Source organism: Trichoderma harzianum (assembly GCF_003025095.1).
Source record: "Trichoderma harzianum CBS 226.95 unplaced genomic scaffold M431scaffold_5, whole genome shotgun sequence".
NCBI lineage: Eukaryota > Fungi > Ascomycota > Sordariomycetes > Hypocreales > Hypocreaceae > Trichoderma > Trichoderma harzianum.
This window is the reverse complement of record NW_020209253.1, coordinates 1,509,877-1,534,261: the sequence shown is the minus strand read 5'-3', so window position 1 is coordinate 1,534,261 and position 24,385 is coordinate 1,509,877. Positions and strand designations below refer to the sequence as shown.

General features: G+C 51.6%; 5 protein-coding genes across 5 annotated transcripts; 2 read left to right on the top strand and 3 right to left on the bottom strand.

Annotated features, from left to right (window-relative positions):
- Nucleotides 1–1,997: 1,997 nt before the first annotated feature.
- M431DRAFT_4755 (hypothetical protein) lies at nt 1,998–4,627 on the bottom strand (the record flags this gene model as incomplete). Its single annotated transcript, XM_024915459.1, has 3 exons — nt 1,998–3,910; nt 3,975–4,193; nt 4,318–4,627. The coding sequence occupies 3 exons, from the start codon at nt 4,625–4,627 to the stop codon at nt 1,998–2,000; spliced, it is 2,442 nt and encodes an 813-aa protein (XP_024775489.1).
- A 520-nt stretch (nt 4,628–5,147) lies between these two features.
- On the bottom strand, nt 5,148–6,828 carry M431DRAFT_507469 (hypothetical protein). Its single transcript, XM_024918972.1, has 3 exons — nt 6,540–6,828; nt 6,398–6,477; nt 5,148–6,339 (listed from the first exon to the last, which is right to left on the bottom strand). Exons 1-3 carry the CDS (start codon nt 6,564–6,566, stop codon nt 5,643–5,645), a joined length of 804 nt encoding a protein of 267 aa, XP_024775488.1. The 5' UTR covers nt 6,567–6,828; the 3' UTR covers nt 5,148–5,642.
- Nucleotides 6,829–7,011: 183 nt separating this feature from the next.
- M431DRAFT_507468 (hypothetical protein) lies at nt 7,012–8,971 on the top strand. Its single transcript, XM_024918971.1, has 4 exons — nt 7,012–7,103; nt 7,170–7,289; nt 7,347–7,533; nt 7,589–8,971. The coding sequence occupies exons 1-4, from the start codon at nt 7,071–7,073 to the stop codon at nt 8,818–8,820; spliced, it is 1,572 nt and encodes a 523-aa protein (XP_024775487.1). The 5' UTR covers nt 7,012–7,070; the 3' UTR covers nt 8,821–8,971.
- A 3,620-nt stretch (nt 8,972–12,591) lies between these two features.
- On the top strand, nt 12,592–17,260 carry M431DRAFT_83576 (hypothetical protein; the record flags this gene model as incomplete). Its single annotated transcript, XM_024923326.1, has 4 exons — nt 12,592–13,072; nt 13,311–14,350; nt 14,417–16,822; nt 16,883–17,260. The coding sequence occupies 4 exons, from the start codon at nt 12,592–12,594 to the stop codon at nt 17,258–17,260; spliced, it is 4,305 nt and encodes a 1,434-aa protein (XP_024775486.1).
- A 5,227-nt stretch (nt 17,261–22,487) lies between these two features.
- Nucleotides 22,488–23,277, bottom strand: M431DRAFT_409375 (hypothetical protein). Its single transcript, XM_024914934.1, has one exon. The coding sequence runs from the start codon at nt 23,230–23,232 to the stop codon at nt 22,936–22,938; it is 297 nt and encodes a 98-aa protein (XP_024775485.1). The 5' UTR covers nt 23,233–23,277; the 3' UTR covers nt 22,488–22,935.
- Between the last annotated feature and the right edge of the window lie 1,108 nt (nt 23,278–24,385).

The following is a 24,385-nucleotide window of genomic DNA, read 5'->3' as shown; positions in this document are numbered from 1 at the left end:
GTCGAGTCCCAGTCCTCCAAATACGACCAAACAACACGGGCCAGCCTGAGCCGCAAAATATGCCCGTTATCACCCAACCCCCAGGCGACGAGGGAGAGCAAAGGAGTCGAGTGGTGTGACGGTGACTCTGCGTGCTGCTGCCCAGAACGCGATGCGGCAATGACACGTAGCTTGAAGCTCTCTAAGTCTGCGCTCTTGCGACGTGTCCCCAGGAAAGGCTCGAGTCGAACAGCCTAGGATGAGGCTATCGCCACGCCAGGCACTCGGGTCGATCTGTGAAGCCCGCAGCGAAGTTGCAAGAGCCAAAGCTCCTCCCTGTCCGCCCTGCAGTGGCCAGTGCGGTAGCCAACGAAAGGTTGAGCCTCGGCAGCGCGGCACATGTGAGCGGGCAGCAATTATGGAGCTCCAAGACCGCTATAATACAGGGGGTTTAGAGTGGGGCCAGACTCGGGCAGGGCTTCCCCATTGTCACTGTCGCTGATGACTTCATCTGCACTCACTGACTCGGTATCTGATTGCCCGATGTTAATTCCAATTGTATGCTGTTACGGTCATCTACGCAGAGGGAAGAAAATTATCATGAAACAGATACCTGGTAGTCATAGGCTTCCACACACACCTGCTGTAGCTATTACTTACTACCAAATAGACCAAAATTCATACCTACCTTGACAACTTGAGTACCTGACACGAACATGCAATTTCCTGTTAGTACATGTATTGCCGCTACATTCTTTAGCCTTGAAAATAGCCGAACATCCAAGGTACCTCACATTCCATTCTTTCACGGCATTCTTAGGTGCCTACATGGTAATGACAACTCCTGATAAACATCCATGGGATTCATGTTAGCTAGACACCTCATGCCCCTATTTGTATACCATGGGATAAGCCAGCAACTACGTGTTTCATTAAATGCAATACGTGGCAGAGTAAGTCCTCACCGTAAAACTCACATCACCCGAGCTAGCACTTGCATGAGGTCTGTATCAGGGGCATCATGCATCGCAAGATGTCGGTAGTTCTCCGACGTCTTCTCCCAGTCTGGACTGCAAAAACAGGGTTGAGGCGGCCATGGAACATAATACCTATTATAAGATACTACCTATTACTACCTAGTATAAAGCATCATCTCAATCACAGGTGAGAGGTCGCAAATCGAGAAATCCCCCATCAACCTAGACTATTATCAACTGCTACCTGTACCCGCAACCGCAATGACGAAGTGTGCCTAATCACCATTTCCTCGTCTTTTTAATCCATCCTGCCGGCCAATTGCTCGCAAATAAAGTAGCCAGCTTACCGACCTTTGCCTGAATCCGCAACCACCGCAATATGCATTCCACATTATCTAGCCGCTATCCTGGTAGCTGCCTTCAAAATCATCAAAACGTTATCATATGCTTCCAAGTAGGAGGCAATTCCTTTTTCAAAACCCAATATTCCGTTCCGCCAATTTCCCCCATTTTCTACACCCCATTTGATACTCTTCCTTCATACCAAAGGATACTCACGCGAAATGCTTCAGAAGAGACAGCTTGAGTCAGTCATCTCCTTCAGGGGTTAGTCTCGTAATCGACGCCCATCTCAAAGCTCCATCAAGTGAGACCATCTGTTGGTAGTGCTCTGCGCATGCTTATACGTCCGGTGTGTCCAGTGGGAATGGCACGACCACAAAAGACATGCTCATACGATTGCTGAACGCCCATTTTATGTATGATTTGGCGTCATCATCCCATATCCTTCCTTCCACAATCCAACCCAAAAGCAGCCTCTCTGCAGAAACAAAAACAATTCGCCGGCAATTTTCGTGTTGTATCAAAGACACTAATGCACGCCAATTTTCAAAAGAAGAAGAAAAGGAGCCCAAGGCTCTTTTGCGAGGCAACATGCCAAAGTGAATAACTTTTGGAGAGCTGTGATGCAAATGCTCGGTGTAAGGCACGTCATCTCATTGCGAGAGGAGTCGTTAATCATCAAACAACGCAAAATGACCATCATGGGTACTCGGCGACGTTGGACACGGAGCCATTCTGTGCTTCCATCAATGGAACCCATTTGCGTGCCAAGGTGGGGCCATCTGGGTTACCATACGGCAACATCTCTTCCTGCCATCCCAGGGCTGTCCACCAGCCCAAATCTCTCGGTTCTGGGCTGCAGAGGCCTGCCCGGATCGCTTCTGCATCGGGAACTCGGCCGGACAGTACGGCCTCCAAGACCCTACGGCGGCGCGATTCGCGTTCCTCTACGGCAATCTTGATAATGCGATAGCGGGATTCGGTATTTGCCCAACCATTGACGTTGCCTGATCCAGAAGATTCTAGTATCATTTTGAGCTGAGTGAACGGTATCTCGACGAGGATACGGGACAGAATCGAAAATGATGCCGGCTGTGCAGCGCGGGTGGCTTTGGGCGTGTTTGTATCGGCCAAGCTCTTAGCTTCCGAGAAGGATAAGTCGCCAAACTGGATGCCGTTGAGCTTTTGAGGACGGCGTCCCTTGCCCAGCTGCACAATGGATCCCTCAGCTGATGCCGGGGGTATGCCGTCGTCAAGAGCATCTTTGGCTAAAGGTGGTGGGTTGATTGGCAGTCTGCCATATGGCACAAATTCCATGGCCTCGGTGTCGAAGTTAAAGTGCGAGGGGAAATTGTGAACCAGAAAGGTGACAACGGCATTAAGAAGGACTTGCGATCCGTTACCATACTGGTAAATTTCGTGAGAGCCCTTATCCCGATATCCATCCAACGCAAATTCCAATACTCGCTCCAATGTCTCCCAGGTCAAGAGGTGGGTGGCCACTTCACAGCCGCGTCGGACAACCGGAGTCCAGTCAAGGAGGTGGCCAGCAGCGGCATACGAGATTGCAAAGTCAATTTGTTCATTTACCGATCCGGCGGCCGTCACGTCGCCGGAGTCCATGCCAACGCGGCGAGGAGGGGCATGAAGCAATGGCAGTCCGTATAGGCGCTGAACTGCCATGTAGAATGAATCCGAACGGATCCACTTGCTGCCCGTCTCTAGAAGAAGAGTTTGCGGAGATCTATCGTTGGGAGACGCCTGGAAAGTCTGCTTCTGCAAGAGGTTGAAAAGCTGGGCGCTGCGAGCAAAGATCAATCGATGGCCAGGGATCCGAACAGGTGCTGCCCTATCGTCGGTGTACCGAAGTTCCAGAGTACAATCAGACAACTCAGGGGAAGCAAATTGTTGCTGCAGGTATCCAATGAATCCATCAGCGTTGTCGCCCTGGGCCATAGGGGGAGGCAGGCCTGGGTTGGGCATCATCCGAGGGTAATCTGGCAGCCCATACATTCTCCCCTGGGGATTTTGACCTTGAGCCTCGTCGGAAGGCCCAACACCGTTATGCATAGCTCCAGGACGATATTGGTTATACATGGCCGTCTCTTCTTGGTGAGCCGAAGACTGGGAATCATGAAAACTATGCGGCGTCGATGGTCCTAGTGTATTACCATACGGATGATACGAGTCTATCGGTGCATAAGCCATCGGGCGGCCATAGCCGTCAAAGTTAGCAACAGCCATCATGTCTGCGCCGTATGGCACCATGGGTGGGAATCCATTCCCATTGTGAGGCATCATGGGGTGTGGTCGTCCATCCGGCATTGGCATACCAGGCGGTGGCGCAATACCTCCGGAGTGTGGAGGCGCAGGCGAGGAGCTTTGAGAATCGTGAAAGGCTCCAAAGTGAATGCTGCCGTTGCTTGCGTGGGCTTGATGCATGTGAGGTGGGCCGTTTGGCAAAGGAGGCCTGGGCCCATGGGATAGGTCTCCATTCGCCACAATGCCCATCGGGCGATGAGCTGGTTGGAAGGGCGGCGGCATCTGGTATCGAGTTGGAGATACAGGCGGGGGAGGTTGAGAGGAGACAAGCTTGACCGGAGGGTATTGGGCTATGGATGAGCATCGTCATTAGCTTCAAAGCTCGGGATATTGACACTCAAGATGGGAGCTTACCTAGTCTCTGCCTTGGCTCATCTTGGACAGCGCCCATCCCAGGACCGTGGAACTTGGTCTGCATCTCAGAAGAAGCTTCGTGAGCGATCGGTGCAGAAGCTTCTGCATTTGCCGGCTGCACAGCGTAGTTTGTCGAGGTCGTATCGTTGCCAGTAGCTCGGTCGACAGGTGCAACGGGCTTGCTGCTAGCAATCACGACTTCTTTGGCTGTATCAGAAGCTATCATGTTAACAGTCGGGTCAGCAAGGTCGTGATTCTCCAGCAAGGGTAAGCACAAGACAAGATGACAAGATGCTGGCTCGCGATCCTCGTCCAAGGAAGAATCAATGTATATAGAACTTACCACCGGCGTTCTTAATAGCAGATTTCAATTCTGGGCTGCCAGCCGAAAGGGATTCGCTGGCATGGGGCGTATCTGCAATCAGAGTAGGCGAAGACTGGTTCACTTCGTGGGGCCGCACTTCCAGAGAGCTGTTTCGAGGACTGTCGTCTGGCTTGACATTGTTGATCACGGGAGCTGCTGCTGCTGCGGCGGCGGCAGCCTGGCGTTTCACGTACGGCAGAGGAATCGCAGGAATGACGGGCTTGGACATTTGCTTGCTGGAGACAACAGCAGGCCTGCGAGACTTGACGGATCCGTTGGGAGGCGCCATGGTGGTCGATCGAGGGAGCCAAATCTGATGGATCGAACTGGTGCGGCGAGTGGGCTGAGAGCCTTGCTCAAAATCCGCAGGTCGGCGAGGGGCAGGGGAGGCCTTGAGTTTCCGATCGCCCGCGCGCCAGACCTGGACGACAAATCTGGAGATGTCGGCAAAGAGGCATCAGTCCAGTCCTGGTCAATGCCAGAAAACGTCGCCTTGGGCCAGAGGCTGAGGCAGCGCTGGCGGCAGTTGGGAGGTGGGATGCCAGGGAGAAGCAATGGAACATAGAAGTCAAGCAGCTGAAAGAGGAGTTCGTTCGTTTTGGCAGTGATGACACTAAATCGGGCCTGCGTCTAAGCAATTTTTTCTCCCCGCAGAGGCTGCACCTCATGCCTGTGCGCCTGCTCTAGCTACTATGGAACCTACCCGACTACTAATACTGAGACGCTCACTACTAAGAAATTGCTCCCTGCCGATGGATGGCTTTTCGTTGGCGGCTTAATTTCGGGACCAATTTGCAGCACAGGCGACACAAGGATCTTGCCACTTTGTATGAGGTCAGGTCATATATCGATATGTACTGAGGCTGGCTGGATGCAAGGGGTGAAGGAGCCGATCTTTCTTCCTGACTATGATCAAAATAATCTACTAATGCCTAACGACTGATGGCATCTGCCCTGCAATGAACTAGGTACTGCTAAACAATGCCATGCAACTTAGTACGGACTAAGGTAAGCAAGTCTTGTTCGCGTTGTTTAGTTTCCGGTACGGGGTTGATGATGTGCATCAATCCATCCATGATTGGTATCGATAATATCGAGCCCTGGCAGGATATGGGACAGATGGTCAGACAACCAGGGCAGAAACAACATAGACAAGCTTCATTAATCGCAATACCAAAACTCAATTATAATTGTACCCATTTACAACCCAAAACGCCGCTCTTGAAATGTTTGCCTCCAGGCCGCTGCTGGCTGTTTTCGTTGTATACCCTGTATTCTCTGCATATAACCACGCTGAAATGTAATCAAGCCAGAGTTTCGTTGCCGCTTACCAGCCTTGCAATCAGTACGTAGATGAATATCGCCGCACCCGCAACAAGCAGTTTGTTCCGGTAAAGCCAGCCTCGTCCAGCATCCCGCTGTTGTACAACAGCATCTACCACGGCCTGGGCCTGGTTACCACTCGAGGCAGCAATGCCCAGCTGAGGTCCGCAGGAAGAGCCATTGTCGCCATCCGCTCGGTTACCGGTGGCCGCATCCACCTTGTGTTTCCTCATCCACTCCCAATTCTCAAGATCCACCTCTGGCCACTCTGAACGGAATTTGGCGCCTCCATCTCCGGCCTTGACGTTGCCCTTAGTAGCAATATTTCCTCTAGCTTGCGATCCACCGCCAGTCGAGTTCCACCACCGCGATCGTGAAGCGAGAAACTTACGCTCGGCGCTGGAGGCAGAAACTGAACCGGTGGTCATCTCATCGCTGGTCATGAACGACAAAAGGCCGATCAGGATGGTCGACACCTCCCATGCTGGATTAAAGGATTTTGGATGAAAGTCGGATATAGAAAGACAAAGTCTAGTCGATGGCTGGAATCGTCCTGACGGGGTGTGCATGCGGATCGCAGGTGGTGCGAACGGATAGTTCGGAGGGAAGATGAGTGTTCCCCAGTACTGGCCTCCGTGATACGGCGTATCTTCAGGGCCAGTGATTATGTAGTGCCATCTAAGCTTTGATGTCAGAATCAGGTGGTGGGAACAGCCAGAGTTGGGGGGCGACATACTCGAGGATGTTGGACTCGGAAGGATGGGCGGTGATGTATGGAGGAGGATTCTCGGAAATGGACTTGAACTCTCGCGTTAACTAGCCATGGCTGTTAGCATCCGCAGTTCAAAATTGGCCCTTGATGCAGACAAGATACATACCCGCTTGTGCGCCGCTTTGCTAGCCATGATCTCAACGCTGGGGGGAGAGATAAAGATCGAATGGCTGAACCAAGGAGAGTGACTGATCGATCGCGTGCACAAGTCGTTGTCGAAGCAATGCGTCGGCAACTATTAATGAAAGTCTGAAAATAGAAGTGGCTTAAGAAATTCGGTAATGAATACAGCGACGCCGGAGAAGGAGGATTGAGAGTAGTGGGGGATTAGATTAAATGTTGAGAGACGAGGACACGGGCTATTAAGGAAGACGATGATGAAACATAGATTAGGCCGGACGACTGCAGCCCAGTTGGCAACTCGGGGGGTTTCGTCGGGTCTCTTAGCAGAGCCAAGGGCCGAGAGTGCGAGTGCGTCAAGCTCAGCCACGTGGCTGGTGCTTTCAAGGTTGCGCCACAAGTTCGAGGTTTATTTCGGACAAGGATAGCCGGCTAGCTACCAGGAGGGCCAAATCTTCCGACTACAATTGCATGTGTGCTGACCTCGAGCGAGTCAGCAGATCCGAGGCGCTGAACAATGGCGCCGACCTCAGAATCCTCTGGGCGGCCGGTAAGCATTGGCTGCAACACGCTGCTGTTTCTTGCATTTGTATATGGCAGCTGCTGACCTTTCAAGCCCGCGAACCACTTCAATAAGCTACACGAAGATGCCCAGGATGTGCTCCGCGATGCCAGAACGAGGCCCGAGTTTCAGAGTGCCGAGGATGAAGCCAAGGAGCAGAGGATAGCTCAATTGGTACCGCCGAACCTTACTTTAAGAGGGATTTCAATTCTCGGCTGACCATGCTTTAAGATGGTGGATCAAATGTCAATGCCCATGACGGTCAACGAGGTTACTGTCACGGGGGCCAAGAACATTCGACGGGGCTTTCTCGATCCCATACTGAACCCTCTACTGAGCGACAGCAATGATCCCCCTTATACCGTCGGGGATGTCATGTCAAGACTACAGGTGGCGACAGGAAAGCTTAGCGGACTGCGTAAGAAGGATATCCCGGACGTTGCCCGGAGCGATTGCTAACGAGGGGGGACCAGAAATCTTGAGAGAACCTCCGCAGGTCTACCTGTCACAGTCGAGCCAGGTGGACGCATCGACAAGTCCTACTGATGTAGACATTTCAATTGGACTTCGTGAACTACCCCGCTTCAAGCTTCAGACGGGTACTGATGTTGGAAATGGCGAGGGGTCGGCATATGGCTCTTTGCTGTGGCGCAACATGTTTGGCGGTGCCGAGATGCTCACCCTGAATGCAAAAGCAGGAACTCGCACTCGTTCCGCATATAGCGCAAACATAAGCGCGCCCGTGTTAAGCAACCCGGACATGCGCATTTCTTTGGAAGCTTTGTCTTCTGCCGTTGAGAAGCCGTGGGCATCCCATGAAGAGGTCTTGAAAGGAGGAACGCTCCGCTTTTCATGGCTAAATAGCCAACGCGATACGCATTCCGTCGAATACTCGGGAGCATGGCGACAGATTACGGGCCTTGCGAGTGATGCCAGCCCCACCGTTAGGCAAGACGCTGGCGATACCCTCAAGAGTGCCATTAAGCACATATTCTACAGAGAGAGGCGAGACAACCCTCAGCTGCCGCAGCAGGGATACATGGTTCGGACCGGACTGGAGCTGGCCGGCGTCGGTCCATTGGGTGGCGACGTTGCCTTCTCCAAGAGCGACTTGGAAGTTAACGGCGCCGTCCCAATTTCTCTGCCTGGAGTCAAAGGACGGACGGGAATCTCCATTGGTGCGGGATTCAGGACGGGAATACTCTACCCCCTGCCGCTCGGATACAACTTTGGCGGTAAGGCGCTGCCAAGTCGCCTGAACGACCGCTTCCTCCTGGGAGGACCAACGGACATTCGCAGCTTCAAGCTTGGTGGGCTGGGACCGCACGATGGCCGGGATGCTGCTGGCGGAGATGTGTTTGCTGCTGGCAGTGTCAACATGCTCTTCCCCTTACCCTACAAAGGGCCTGATTCTGGTCTCCGGCTGCAGCTGTTTGCTAACGGAGGCCGCCTGATTGCCCTGAGGAACAAACTCAAGTCTCGAGACACATCCGAGGGTCTAGACGGCGAAATGGTCCGGAGTGGCCTCCTGAGTGCTGTTGGAGATTTATTCAACGGCCCTCCAAGTTTGGCCGCTGGTGTCGGTCTGGTATACGCACATCCGGTAGCGAGGTTTGAACTCAACTTTGGCTTGCCTGTGATTGTTAGAAAGGGGGAGCTGGTCACAAAAGGAGTGCAATTAGGGGTAGGCATCAATTTTCTCTGATGCAGCATCTGACGACAAAATCAATAGAGCTGGACGCATGTAGCAGGGGGTCAACAACCGCTGACGGGAGTCGTACATACCATATATCCACTTATCCGCTTTCAGTACCCATTTAGTCACATATTGAACAGGTATCGTGATGTCTCCATTATCAAGCTTGCTACGAAGATGTGATGAATCGGATATCAATTACTACCTAGTACTCGTATGAGGACCGTATTTCGTAGACTCGATACTAGCAACACAAGACATTCACACGTTTACAAAAAATGATGCCTAGGCCGTTGTTTGCTGACGAGTACAGTAGATTCCGCCATGTACGAAAACAACAGCGAAGTGACAAGTCAGATGTAGGGTAAAGGGAGAGCTCAAATTCCCTGTTTGCTGATGTGGTTTCATTGGTAACGATTAGCACACCGTATGTTTGAAGTCAGTGTCAAATATTGATCTTAGCAGCACCAATGTTATGAAGCACTCTTAGTCAGAAAGGGGCTACAAGCAGTGTGTACTCGTATGTGAGAATGGCATCTGATATGGATATCAAATGTGTTGTCCTTCTGTGGTTCAAATTTACGCCGCAGTGGCCTCAATTCGATAATTTGGCTGAAGCAACATTGTACAACTACGTTAATGCTATCAGGCACTGTACACGAACAGAATACCTGAGAATGAACTACTCAATGCTGTTCACATCAGATTCAGACCCATTCTCAGTGATACATGACTGTCCGCGCGGCAGCTGTGTTAGGCTCTAGTACTGTACTTGTACCTGTAATAGCGTTCTGCCCATCATTTGTGGCGGAAACGTGGCGGACACGGAGCGTGTTGGCGGAGTATCAAGTAGCATTGACCAATATTGGATTTTGAGATTGAGAATGCGGAGCGGAATGGGGGCTTGCGGACATGGGCTGCCTGTTTCGTGAGCTGAGGACATGGTTGCCGTGTCAGTTTGTATGGGGGACGCGAAAAAGGGGGGCGAGCGAGGCGAAGTGATTGATTGCGGGCTGCTGAGCGCATGTACGAGGCTCGCGTTTACTTGATACTGGTGCTGTAAAGTTGACCTATCTTGCGGTCTGACTGCTTCTATGTAGAGGACCTATGTATTGACTCCTATTACAGGATATGGGGCACCGGGCATTGAATTAAGTTTGACATGTAGGTGAATGGTTGACGAACGAGCTAACGGGTTTTGGGATCAAGACTGTCATGCGAATAAATTACCTGCTTGTAAACAAATCAAAGTGTATGTACCGTTTCGAAACGGAGAATTAGCAGCCGGAAGACGGCAACTGATGGTGCAAGGAGCTTGGAGTCCCGTATTCTAATTCTAAGTGGAAGATACGAACATAGGCGATGAGATCTTCGGCTAGGGTTAGGTAGATGCCGATGCCCTTGAGCGCGCAGAATCGATGGGATTCTTGGACGTAATGTCTAGGTCATACTCACACTACTCACCATACGGCTACGTCTACGAAAAGAAAAGTCTTCTATCAAGATCTACTGCGATTAATAATGATGCAAATGTCAACATCATCGTCTCGAGTGATATCACCAGTCTGTCGGGGTCCGACCCGGGCCCGTCACTTCGATCCGCCACCCGGCCACTACATTGTAAACAAACATTTAGTGCTAACTAAAGCATCGAATAGGCAGACAGAAAACGGCAAAGAAGAAGAAGGTCATGAAAGCGGAGTAGCGCCAATGTCGGCAAAAGATGCTTAGGATGGTCTCAAAGCTAAGGGGGGAGTGGTGCGGAGAAGCGATATGAGTCTGAAAGTTCGGAGTACCAGGTGCGGAATATGCACGGAATATTACAGCTGGAGGTGTGAGTATATACCTCCTGGTAAGAGTAAGAATCGAGAGTATGGCAGCTCACCGGGCGCCAAATCTTAATCCCATCGAGTGGTGGCGAATAGGCGCGCTCAGCACCACCTGAGGTATCGGTTATGGCTTTGCGCCCTCAACAGCAGGCATCGGTTATAGCCTCTCGCCCTTTTTATTAGAACGGAGGGCTTGGCGATGATTATGCTTGAAACTAGGTGGTACTGTAGCACCAACTCTACTGTCGCATGTACCATTATACGACCATTATACGCATCAGAACCTTGAGATCCTTCCTGACGGGATCCACGCCCGCAAACCCTTGGCGGGGTGTCGGGTTGTTGCAAGACTCCGACAGCGTTGCGCGCTGAGTGACTTTGAGAGACTTTTGCCCACTCGGGGGGTCGTGGGGCTGGCTGGTCTTCGGCCGAATCAATCCGTCCGGGTGTAATTGGAATCTCGAGGAAATACGCGTATAGAGGCTCAACTGTCTCTCCTACTGCAATACGAAAACGGCAGCCCGTATTCAAAGGCAAACTCGCAGCACGCACTCATTGGTATACCGTAGGTGTGCGATGTGCGCTGCAAAAGAGGCCACACGGATCTGCAGCTTCGATGGAGCGCATAGACGCTGGGCTGCAGGGCATCAGACGCAAAAGCCAGGGTTCGCCTCGCGTCTGTGGAAAAGGTTGTCGTTGCGTCTGATGTGTGCACGCGCGATCGTTGATCGTGGTAGCCGGAATGCAACCCTCGCCGCAGAAAGTTGAGTCCAGCTAAAGTTGGAACCTTGCACGTGTGCACGTATCGATGCCTGGCAACAGAGTCTAACTCGTAGACGACATATGTGTGTGCTCAGGAGAAGGAATAAAAGGTCAGCAAACTCCACACGAAATTTTCCTGTGCGATACGCGTATAAGAGCCAGCCTCTAACCAGGTCCGGAGTACTCCGTGGCTGGTCGTGCTCGTAAAAGGGCTGTCGCTTATTTTCGTCCACTGAGCCATCTCAGATACGCCGTGGCAAGGCCTGTGGAGGGACGGATCGCCTAGCCCATGGCGGGCTTCCAGTGGACTTCCAGGAAGAGGGTGCGGCGTAATTAAGGCCTGGCTCCCCTCCAGCGGGTGGAGTTTTGCGGACACGCTACTGTACGGAGTAGCCTACACCCGTGCCCGTACCTGTACTCCGTACCTTGTGCCTTCTGCTACGAACACCCGTGGCTGGCGCAAGAATGGGGCCCAGAATGCTGTCCACTGACGGGTCGGGCTGCACCCAGACTGCGAGGCTCGTGACAAGGTGGTACCGGTACCCGGCTCACTCCCCTAGCCCCCATTGCAAGGCTTTTTGTAGTATATCGTACTATGGATGTTCAGTCGATCCTGACGACCAACAAAAGGAAGCTAAAACCTCCCCGTCAGGCCCTTTGCTTCGACTCTGCATCCCTCCCACCTTTTCTCTACCGGTGTCTGGATTGGATCTGGTTCTTTTCTTTCTTTTTAATTTTGTGCCAGTCAATCTTTTGTAATCGGCCTCTCGTACAAGAGGTGTTATTAGTCTTGCCACTTCTTTGGTGGCTTCGTTGTGACGCCTCTTTTTTCTTTCCCCTTACAGTTTTAAATCGGGACCCGCCCCTACGAGACAAAACCACCAAACAATAGATCGCGAGATCGAGATTTCAGTCCCCGAACACGTGCAGCAGCGGCTGAGACCGCATCAACGCTTTGACACTGCGCGAACATCAGAGCACCGCAGCCATGGCGACGCCCAACAGCGACTCGGGTGCCGTGACCAAGGAGCAAGGCTCTGTAGCTGCCATTGGTAGCACGCCAAAGACGCCCATTCACGATGATACGACTGAAACCCTCAATGAGAAGGATGAAGGATCTCCCGGGCGGACGTTGGAGGCGGATGGTGATGATGAGGATGCTGACGCCTTTGCTGATGACTCCAAGGAGATGCGGCGAAGGACTTCTGTTGTCCAGGCGCTAGCCCGCTCCTACTCGCGCGCCTCTGGAGCTGCTGGCGACAATCCTTTCCTCGCTGGCCCCGATTCGCCTCTGAATCCTGCATCAGAAAACTTTAGCGGAAAGGAATGGGCCAAGGCCATCGTTGAGCTCGTCTCCCAGGATGGCGGTTCATTCCGCTCTGCCGGTGTCTGCTTCCAGAATCTCAATGTTCACGGATTCGGCGAGTCTACCGATTACCAGAAGGATGTCGGCAACGTTTGGTTGTCGCTTGCAGGCTACATCGGAAGCTTCGTTTCCTCCAACAAGCAGCGCATTGACATTCTGCGCCAGTTCGACGGCATCGTTCGCAAGGGAGAGATGTTGATTGTCCTTGGACCCCCAGGTTCAGGTTGTTCGACTTTCCTCAAGACGATTGCTGGCGAGATGAACGGTATCTTCGTCGATGACGATGCCTACTTCAACTACCAAGGTAACTATTCCAGCCTCACAATGTTTTGCTTGCTTAGGTGGAAGAGGGAGGGGATGTGTTGGTTGATGGAGCGCGGATGAGAGGCATGCGTTTGACAGTGGGACGTCGATTGGGTTTCTCATCCCATCTCGGCCCGCCATCCCCTCGGGTGCCACAGCCGAAAAGCCATAAGCCGCCTCTTGAAAACAACGTTGTATCGCGTACTGTACTTTTCGCCATGCTAATTTTATGCGTACAGGAATTTCGGCCAAAGAGATGCACAGCCACCACCGTGGTGAGGCCATCTACACCGCCGAGGTGGATGTCCACTTTCCTCAACTGAGTGTTGGTGACACCCTCACTTTTGCGGCCCGAGCCAGACAGCCCCGAAAGCTTCCCCAGGGCCTCAGCAGGAATGCCTTCGCCGCCCATCTGCGAGACGTCGTCATGGCCATGTTTGGCATTTCTCACACCGTCAACACTCGAGTTGGTAACGAGTACATCCGAGGAGTTTCAGGTGGTGAGCGTAAGCGTGTTACCATCTCCGAGGCTGCCTTGTCGGGTGCCCCCCTGCAATGCTGGGATAACTCGACCCGTGGTCTCGATTCTGCCAACGCTATTGAGTTCTGCAAGACCCTCCGAATGCAAACCGAGCTGTTTAACAGCACTGCCTGCGTTTCCATCTACCAGTCTCCCCAGACCGCTTACGACCTGTTTGACAAGGCTGTTGTCCTTTACGAAGGTCGCCAGATCTTCTTTGGCCGAGCTGATGAGGCTAGGCAATACTTCATTGACCTCGGCTTCGAGTGCCCTGCCCGCCAGACCACCCCCGATTTCCTCACCTCAATGACTTCTTCTATCGAGCGTATTTACCGCCCCGGTTTCGAGGGCAAGGCTCCTCGAACCCCTGACGAGTTTGCCGCTGCTTGGAAAAACAGTGCCCACTACAAGGCTCTTCAGGCCGAGATTGAGGAATACAAGCAAGCCCACCCAATCAATGGTCCTGATGCCGATGCCTTCCGTGCCTCGCGTCAAGCCCAGCAGGCCAAAGGCCAGCGTGCCAAGTCCCCCTTCACCCTGTCCTATGTCCAGCAGATTCAGCTTTGTCTCTGGCGTGGTTGGAAGCGCCTGACGGGAGACCCAAGTCTTACCCTTGGCTCTCTTATTGGAAACTTTATCATGGCTCTCATCATTGGTAGTGTCTTTTATAACCTCAAGTCGGACGCCTCCAGCTTCTTCCAGCGTGGATCTCTACTCTTCTTTGCTTGTCTGATGAACGCCTTTGCTAGTGCCCTCGAGGTATGGACTCCTTTACCCTCCCCAGCCGTGTTCAATCTAGTCTTGTTTAACTAACATCTGAAACAGATTCTGACCCTGTACGCGCAACGACCCATTGTTGAAAAGCACGCTCGCTATGCCTTGTATCATCCTTCGGCGGAAGCCATTTCGTCCATGATCTGTGACTTGCCCTACAAGGTTGTCAACGCAATTGTATTCAACCTGACGCTCTACTTCATGACAAATTTGCGAAGAGAAGTTGGTCCTTTCTTCTTCTTCCTGCTCATCTCTTTCTCCAACGTTATGGTCATGTCGATGATCTTCCGAACGATTGGCTCTGCCACCCGAACTTTGTTCCAGGCTCTGGTCCCCGCTGCTATCTTGATTCTTTCCTTGGTCATCTTCACCGGATTTGTCTTGCCGACTCGGTACATGCTCGGTTGGTGTCGCTGGATTGGTTACATTGACCCTCTGGGCTATGCCTTTGAGGCGCTCATGGTCAACGAGTTCCACAACCGAGAGTTTGAGTGTGTCGACTTCATTCCTTCCAAGCTCATTTCCCAGTACGCCAACGTGAGCTCCGAAAACCAGGTCTGCAGCTCTGTTGGCTCAGTTCCTGGCCAGCCTTTCGTCAGTGGTGATACCTATGTCAAGTCTGCTTTTGGTTACGAGTGGCATAATCGATGGAGAGACTTTGGCATTGTCATTGCCTTCACCATCTTCTTCCTGGGTGTCTACATGGTTTGCGCTGAGTTTGTCTCCGAGAAGAAATCCAAGGGAGAAGTCTTGATGTATCAACGTGGCCACAAGCTCGCAGCCGCTGCCCATGCCGAGAAGAAGCCTCACGATCCCGAAGCCGCAATGACCAACATCGGCCCCATTCTGACGACTGAGCGTACAAAGGAAGGTGTTCTCCAACGCCAAACCTCGGTCTTCCAGTGGCATGATGTCTGTTACGAGGTCAAGATCAAGAACGAGACGCGCCGTATTCTGGATCACGTTGATGGTTGGGTTAAGCCCGGTACTCTGACCGCCTTGATGGGTGTCTCTGGTGCCGGAAAGACGACTCTTTTGGATTGCTTGGCTGATCGTACATCAATGGGTGTGATTACTGGCGAAATGCTTGTCGATGGAAGACCCCGTGACGCCTCCTTCCAACGCAAGACTGGTTATGTTCAGCAGCAAGACTTGCATTTGCAAACTACCACTGTTCGAGAAGCCCTCAACTTCAGTGCCCTTCTCCGTCAACCGGCTCATATCCCCAAGGAGGAAAAGCTCGCCTATGTCAACGAGGTTATTAAGCTCCTGGATATGCAAGAGTATGCTGATGCTGTCGTTGGTGTTCCCGGTGAAGGTCTCAATGTCGAGCAGCGCAAGCGTCTTACCATTGGCGTCGAGCTGGCCGCTAAGCCTCCCCTGTTGCTCTTTGTTGACGAACCCACTTCTGGTCTTGACTCTCAAACCTCATGGGCTATTCTGGATCTTCTTGAGAAGCTGACCAAGGCCGGCCAAGCTGTCCTTTGCACTATCCATCAACCCTCTGCTATGCTTTTCCAGCGATTCGACCGCCTGCTCTTCCTGGCCAAGGGTGGCAAGACTGTTTACTTTGGTGACATTGGCGAGAACTCAAAGACACTGACCAACTACTTTGAGAGGAACGGAGGACACCCCTGCCCTCCCGAAGCCAACCCTGCCGAATGGATGCTTGAAGTGATTGGCGCTGCTCCCGGATCTCACACTGACGTCAACTGGTTCGAGACTTGGCGCGATAGCCCCGAGTACCAGGCCGTCCAGAACGAACTGGAAAACATCAAGGCTGAGAGATCACAAGTCGAGAGCAATGTCGCGGATGATCCCACAAGCTACAACGAGTTTGCCGCACCCTTCATGACCCAGCTGAAGGTGAACCTCCACCGTGTTTTCCAACAGTACTGGCGATCGCCGATCTACATCTACTCCAAGACTGTCCTCTGCACCCTGGTTGCCCTTTTCATCGGTTTCATCTTCTACAAGGCGCCCAACTCTCAACAGGGTCTCCAGAACCAGATGTTTTCCATCTTCCAGCTCTTCACTGTTTTCGGTCAGCTTGTTCAGCAGTCCATGCCTCAGTTCGTCATCCAGCGATCTCTGTATGAAGTGCGTGAGCGGCCATCCAAGGTCTACTCGTGGAAAATCTTCATGCTTTCTCAGATCATTGTCGAACTGCCTTGGAATAGTTTGATGGCGGTGATTATGTACTTTTGCTGGTACTACCCCGTTGGTCTCTATCGCAACGCCGAGCCGACTGATGCGGTCACTGAGCGCGGTGGTCTCATGTTCCTCTACATCCTCACCTTCCTCTTGTTCAGCGGTACCTTTTCCACCTTCATCATTGCCGGCTTCGAAACCGCTGAGGCTGGTGGTAACATTGCCAACTTGTTGTTCACTCTCTGCTTGATCTTCTGTGGTGTCCTCGCTACGTCCGACTCTCTCCCACGCTTCTGGATTTTCATGGTAAGCACTCACCTTTTCGAGTCTTCGCAACCCACTTTGATTTACTAACAGTTCTTTTAGTACCGAGTTTCGCCGTTTAGTTACTTAGTCAACGGCATGTTATCGGTCGGTGTCGCGAATACAAATGTCATCTGTGCCGACAACGAGTTTGTCAGAATCCAGCCTCCTGCGAATCAGACTTGCATCCAGTATCTCAAGACGTTTGTCGACGCCACCAAGGGTAACCTCACAAACCCTGACGCGACCGATGAGTGCATCTACTGCAGCATGTCCGAGACCAACACCTACTTGGTTGCTGTCGGTAGCCACTACTCCGAGCGGTGGAGGAACTTTGGCCTGATGTGGGTCTACATTATCTTCAACATCGCCGCTGCGCTGTTCGTCTACTGGCTTGCCCGTGTGCCCAAGAAGCAGCTCAAGAAGGCCAAGAAGGAGTAATTGCTCCCGCCCAAGAAAAACAAAAACAAACGAAAAAAAAACTTCATCACCCCCCTCTCTCATAAAAAAGTTTCACCATCATATTTATTTTTAACTATTACCTGTGTGGGATTTAGACGTTATACACACGGAGTTATGTGCTGAAGAAGCGAATGTGGCGAAGAAAGATGTTGCTATTTACGATCATTCTAGAAGAGAATCTTCTTACAACGTGGAGGAATGTGTGTGTTTTGTTCTTTTGAATTAATGGTTTGGCATGATTTGTATGCGACGCATATGCTTTTTGAAAAGGTCTCGCACCTGCATATATACCTGCTGCTGCGCTGGTTATTATTTATTATCTTTTTGTTATAGATGGCATCTAACTTTTTGCTCGGCCATTATAAGATATGGCTTTATGTCTGAAACCGGGGGAGGCCAAAAAATATGGAATTTTTTTTTTTTTTTTGGTTTACCCTCGACTGCTAATAGATTACGTTTTAGAGCACTTGCATGAACAATGCTCGTGTTGTACTACATTATTATTTTTATTCTTTTTGATGGTGATTATTTTGGTGCCTGATGCTTGAATGAATGCGTGTGTGCTGAGAGGGTTTTATGATGGGCGGTGGTTGTTGTAATGAGACTTGATGACTGAGTTGGATAGATAGAACACTTTACTAGGAACTTGATTCAGAATAAATTGAAAATCATGGGTTAGCCATATGAGCTACTGTTAGCTGTGAGATTTGGCTATGGACATGGTTCGAGTGCTAATAATGTTGAGTTTTCCTCTGGGCTTTTGACCACATCATGTCTATTGAACCCGAATTGCAGAAGGAGAAGCGGAGAAGAAGCAATAACTGAGGGATGGATATTGATGGAGAATGTGTTCGAGCAATGATTGGCGCGTAACATCCAGCGCGGGTACTTTTGCAAAAGCTACTTATCAATGGCTCAGCTCTTCAAGGTCATGAGGATAGCTTCAAGTGCGCGCGAGTAAAGACTCTTTGCGTGGAAAGACGGGCCGGTGCTGCGGTGACATGCCACCGTGTAGTATAAGAGCCAATCACGCAAACGACTCACCACCGAATCACGGCCCTAAAAGGTGAGAGTTGAGGCTAAATGGAAGGGGAAGCTATCCGGACGTCTAGATCCGGAAGACGGGTAAATCGCAACCGCTGCCCAAAGCGGCGTGGCTTCAATGTTGATATCGAAAGCCACGTTTTCTCATCCCTTCCTGAACGAAAGAACACCGTGTACTATCATTCTCGTAAACAATCCCCTTTGTCGTCTCGTTATCTCATCATCTGTTCGGCCGGGATAATGGTTTGAACATGTGAGGGAAGGTATCGCATCATGCCTTTGCCCCGCAATCGCGTGCTGTGTTGTCTTGTTGCTAGGTTGGATTAGGGGTAATAGATATGATGAGCACCCGTTTGTCTTGAACTGCGTCTTTATAGATGAAACAAAAACTGTTTTTCGAGGGAGCAATGATGCGTATTGTAAATATGAGGGGTGAAGAGTCCCCGCTGACCATTCAATAACAAAGATTGCAGCATAAACCCTCACTGCATTGACCTCAACACCTCTTCGTATGTGTCCCATACCTCAATGATGCCAAGTTTCAATATCAAAAACACATTGAGCGAGGCACTTCCCCATCTTGTAATAGTCTTCCGAACAAGAACGCGGAGCTTCTGCTCCATCAGTAGTAGCGGCATCCAAGCCGACGCATCACATCGCAAGCAGCGATTTTTAGTTTGCGCCGGCTGGGGAGAAGGCAGGTGGATAAGAGAGAGAGCTCCATCAATCGTCGATCGGGCTAACTGGGTCCTGGAGCACTCGGCCAAATGCTGCACGGCGGGAGTGGACGTCTCAGATTGATGACGGCCACTGCAAAATGATTTGCATATGCTACCCGTACAAGTACGAGTATTGTTTGTTAGCAGGTCGCCTAATCGAGTCTCGCCGTGCTGGTATTGGAGCGACTGTTAGTGAAAGCTATGCTCACAGTATCCAAGGAAAGACTCGTCATTTTTGATCGGTTCACATCCTGGCATCTCTGCATCATACGTCGTATCGTGTGTCGTATCACATCCAGTATCAGATGCAGGTCGGACCACCATTCATAGCCAAAATGGGTGTTGCCGACCGCGGGAAGCTCTACCGACCCGAATGGAACCCTAAATGTGTATAACACGGAGATGACAACTGCACATGCCAAAGTGCCCGCCTAGCAGACATACTGACTCTTGCATCTGCAATCTCGGTATGTTGACGACAGTGAACAGCCTTACAGAACAAGGTTTGATCAATATTCGTCGCTCGTATTCTTAGTCGTAAACAACACAGTAAGGCAATCTAGCACTGCTTGTCCATCCTGATACATACGAGTGAGGTGGACACTGTCCACCATCACGAATCGCTTGGGTATTAATGGCACGCTCACAGGGCTTCGCGAATACCACTTCAACGAGAAGCCATCGTATATCCCAAAAGCCAGCTAGCCGGCATACCCTGTCCACAGCATGGCACTCACGGCGCACGGTTCAGCATTGAAGCGCGGCCAACGTGGCTCTGCCGGGCTAGCCTTGTCAACGACCATTTCCGTGGAATTGGCTCACGGGGGGTCATGGTCATTGCCCTGGCTCTGGGCTGCCGCGCCGCGCCCTAGCGCTTTGAGGCTCCGACGACACATGGCCTTTTGATGAAGTCGAGATCGCGGCGAGGTTTTGGTGGCAGATGCTCGTGCTATATACCGAGCTGGGCGATGTTGAGGAGGTGATCCCTGGCCGGCTGTGAATGGGCGTTTTGGAGTGCATATTCGGGCTAAAGGCGGGGAAACCTGCTTGTCACTTTGGAAGCCGGCGACGCCCATCTCGTTCCCTGCAAACGAAAAGCAGCCAATCAGGCGCATCATGGCTGTTTTTTTCAGCTCGACCGGACCTGGTATCTTGTTAGATGAAGAATCAGCCGTCTCTTTGCTCCGGTCTGCGTGTTTCGAATTTTGGCGCGGCTGCCAGTCCCAGGACCGCCGCTGGCTGTTGATTGGCCGGCTGTCCTTAGTCACACCCCCTGCCGTCGCTCCCCACCGCGCCCCTGGACAGCTTGTCAGGGGGAAAGAGCCCCGGTTGGGTTAAGCGTCAGGAACAGGCTGCTGATTGGCCCATCTACGTGTGGAGCCGTGCCGCTAGCGTCAGTCAGGGGAGTTTCCAGAGGCGGGGCTGTTCTTTGGGAAGCAGCGTTCGTGGGCGGGCAGGCGGGTTTTAATTTTGACAATTTTTTTCGGTTTAATTTTGTCCTTGTCGTTTCTTTTGGGACTTTACATGGACAAGTACTACCCAGGACTGCTCTATTACTGCCCCTGTTTCGGCGATGCGGCATGTGTCTGCCCTTGTTGAGATCAATTTGTTGAGTTTAATGTGACCAATATCAACATTCATACATGTGCCACTAGGAGGTGCTTAGTACCTAGGTAGCCCTAATAATTTTAGTTGCTATGACATCTACTGCTGGGTATCAAGCAAATAGAGCATCCCGGGCATTTTATAGCCATTGACGCTCCTAAAGACTTCATTGGGGCTGAACTAACATGCCTATATCGGCACCTTTTTCTCTAATCCGTGCTTCATTGGTAGATACGAGGTAGTTCATTCACAGCACCAACACCTTTGCACTTGACGGGTGAATCAGGTTTGTGGGGGAAATTTGCCTCGGCCTGAACCTGGTCCTGGCTCACGCGGGCTTGCTCGGGATGCCCAAGATTAGCCGCACCGCCTGTCAAAGCCCTGAACTTGCAATAATAGGGGAGACTTCGAGAACGAATCAATCCTGCAGTTTATGGAGTTCGGAGTACTCCGCCGCTGAACAAGTGATCCCGTGACCCGTGCGTATGGCCTGCGCTAGGTTATCAATCAATTCTTTCTCTATACTAGTTTTGACAACTTGTATCGAGCCCCTGGGCGTTTGCATCTCTTGCCGAGTCAAGCAAAACTCGAATTCGTGCTGCCGTAAACTGTCACTGTCGTCCGAATAGCATCGGTGCCATGGGCGGGAGATGAGTCGTGGCAAATTTTTAAGATCTCCGTGGCGTCTTCCGGTGGCTTGCAGTCACCAATAAATATGGACTGCTGCTACCTTCACCCCGCCGCTAATATCATGTCAGACCATTCGCGCATCCAGTAATTTGCCTTTTCCGGGACATCTCGAATCGTTGCGTACGAGTATGCAAGGAAGCTGGAACAACATCAACAAGATAGTAGTCGATTGGCTCGACTGACTCCTGGCTCGGCCTTGGCTCAGCAAGCACTGTGGTCGCCATATGCTCGTACTCGCCCCAGCATCGCCACAAAATAGACACGCCAACAAACCAGTGGGCCAAATTGATCGTCGCTTCGTCTATCTTGAGCATCATGATAAGTGGCATGCAGTGGGCCACCAAAAGAAAAAGAAAAGAAAAAGCATGACACTTCATCCCAATTACGAGTGCTGCTGCTCGCATCATTCCCCCCGCGTAGGGAGGTTACGCGCAGCTAGTATCTTAGTAGGACTCCGTATTTCGATACGCAAAAAGCGAGCTCTTGGCCCGATTCTTGTCGCATACTCCACGATGAATCATGGGTTGTTGTACAAAGTAAGCTGGCATCTGACAAGCACAAGCTGTTTATCAAAGTTTGTTTTAGCTTGTGCCGATCATGTGAGAGTTGAGGATGACCAATATTTCTTTCGCCCGGCCAGTAAAAGACCATGCTGTAACCCCCTTTCACCGCCGTGCTTCGTCTTGCGCCCCATCTCGCAGCTCTCCGAATATCCCGAGGCATCGCTTCTATCCTAGAGGCCGTTGTTCGGCTGTTTCGGGCGAGGATGTTCAAGGCGCGGAGAATCTCTCATCTTGGCTGTAGCCGCGATGGAGCTCCGATGCAATGTGGGTGCCATGCCCTTGGCGGTGGAGATTTTGGGTAGCAAGCGGTAGCACGGTACAACTCGATAGAGGGAATTGGGTGAGACGGCCAGATGATATTGATGCAGAGCGAGGCATCTCATGCAGCCTCAAAGTTTTTATCTGGCGAATCAAGAAAGCATTACGTCGTGGGATAGCCACAACTGGAAGTCGCATGCATACATCAAGCAATACAGTACAGCGGTTTGGGTCGGTCAGCCTCTTGCTTTGCGACCTGTCATTTCCATGCCCATATTCGGCGAACCTTGCGGTGGGGGAAAGGGAATACAGTTCTGTACATGCTTAGGAGAGCTGTCTTATCAGCGCCTCACACAGATTGCTTTTCTTTTCTCTCTCTTTGCTTTTTTTCTCCCCATCTTGCGACGCTCTATTCCAGACCACTCACCTCCTTGCGTTTTCCGGGGACCAATGGGGTGATCTAGGCCGCTGATGTTCTATCAAATTACTTTTTCCAGATGAAGCAAATGATGTACAAAGGAGTATATTTGTGGCACTCAGCTACCAGCCGCAGAGGGAGCGTCCCCCGAGCATATCGAATGTCCAGAGCACTTCTGATATTGCACCATATACCACTCGGACCAGGACTCCTGCTAAGTTGGGCCGATTGTGATGCGACAAAGATTTGAGTGGCGACAGAGCATCGGGGCATGCTTCTTCCTGAATGGTGACGAATATCGCTTGCATGCATGCTGTGGAACGGGCGCATCACCAAACCTACCGCAACATCCCCATGTCATTCCTTTCGGTCGGCTATGTGGGAGCCGGGAGCTATGATTGGGGGTACCTGTCGCCTATCAAAGTGACCAGATGGGTGAGAATATACATACGTCTGGGGGTTTTGCCTCTGTTTCTTTCTTCTTTGTGGCAAAAAGCAGGCACACGTACCTATGAAGAGGCATCCATGGGATGTAAGGGAGAGATTGGTGTAAATTAACATCAATATCAAGATTACGAGCGTCCAGGACCTTGTGGCTGCGCGTTTGCTGAGCCGTGCCGCCAAAACAAGCAGCGCTAGACCCGGCTGAGACATGACCGTTTGCCCCAAGACATTACCGGACCTGGCATCCAATCTCTGAGAGTTTCCCATCTCTGACCGCGATTGCTTAGCGCGCTGCAAGTACAGTACAGTAGAGAAGAGACAGAGTTTCACATCCCATGCTGGTGAATCAGGGGAAAGCCCGCCTTCTCAGACACGCAGCTGGGTTGATACACCGGGTTTCGGAGCTGAACATTGATTGAATTGTGGTGCTTTGTAGTGCTCGGCTCGGCTTTGTAATAGGTACGGCACTCATACAGATGTAGTATTATGTACTAAGGGGATACACCCAAAAGGACGTAGAGAAGGGAGGCCTGGTGGAGTAGACCGGCGGCTCAATCGTCGAAGCCTTGTGAAGCCATCAACAAGTGAAGGGATTGCGAAGAAAAAAAAACTGGAACCTTGAAAAGTTTAGTCGCGGCCCCCTGGCAAAGTCCACAGCATGCAACTGAGCCCGTAGGCGGTACCCCTGCCGTGGCTGCAGCCGTACAGCGGTGCTATTGGGCGCTAGGCAGTGGTTAGTGGCTAGTGGCCCGTAGCCCAGGCACGACCGCTAGCATGGAGGCCATCACCAGCTGCCGCTGTGCTCAAGCCCCTTCTTGTCATCGCCAGCATTTGATCCCAATTTCTACCCTTGCCGGGCTCGCACGCTTCTCTCTCCACTTCTTTTTTTTCTCCTCTTCATCCGCTCACGGCTTTCAAGGACCAGCATTGCCCTCTTTCTTCTCTTCTCCCGCAGGCGATAATCTTTGGTTTCTGCTCTTCTGTTCACCACGCTCATTCTCACCAGCACGCTGCGAAAAGCAACCGCCGTCTCCGACTTCGTAACCGACGCCTGCGCCTTGTCCATAAGCTGCCACCCTCAGAAGCATGCTGTCCGCCGCTCTGTGATACCCGACACTCCTTATTCCAATTCGCCCGTCTCACGACTTGTATAAAAGACCACCCCTTTTGAGTGGCACGTCCGAGCGGCTGCTCCCCCTGTAGTGCCATCGACAACCAACGCGCGACACCGCCCACTACTACTACTTTGTACGAATTCTGCCGTGAGCCTATCCTGCAGGTACCCGTCGAGCGTGACGCACAGCGCGAACTGGCTCTCGGCATCCACAGTCACTACTAGCTATCTCGACGGATTCTACTTCTG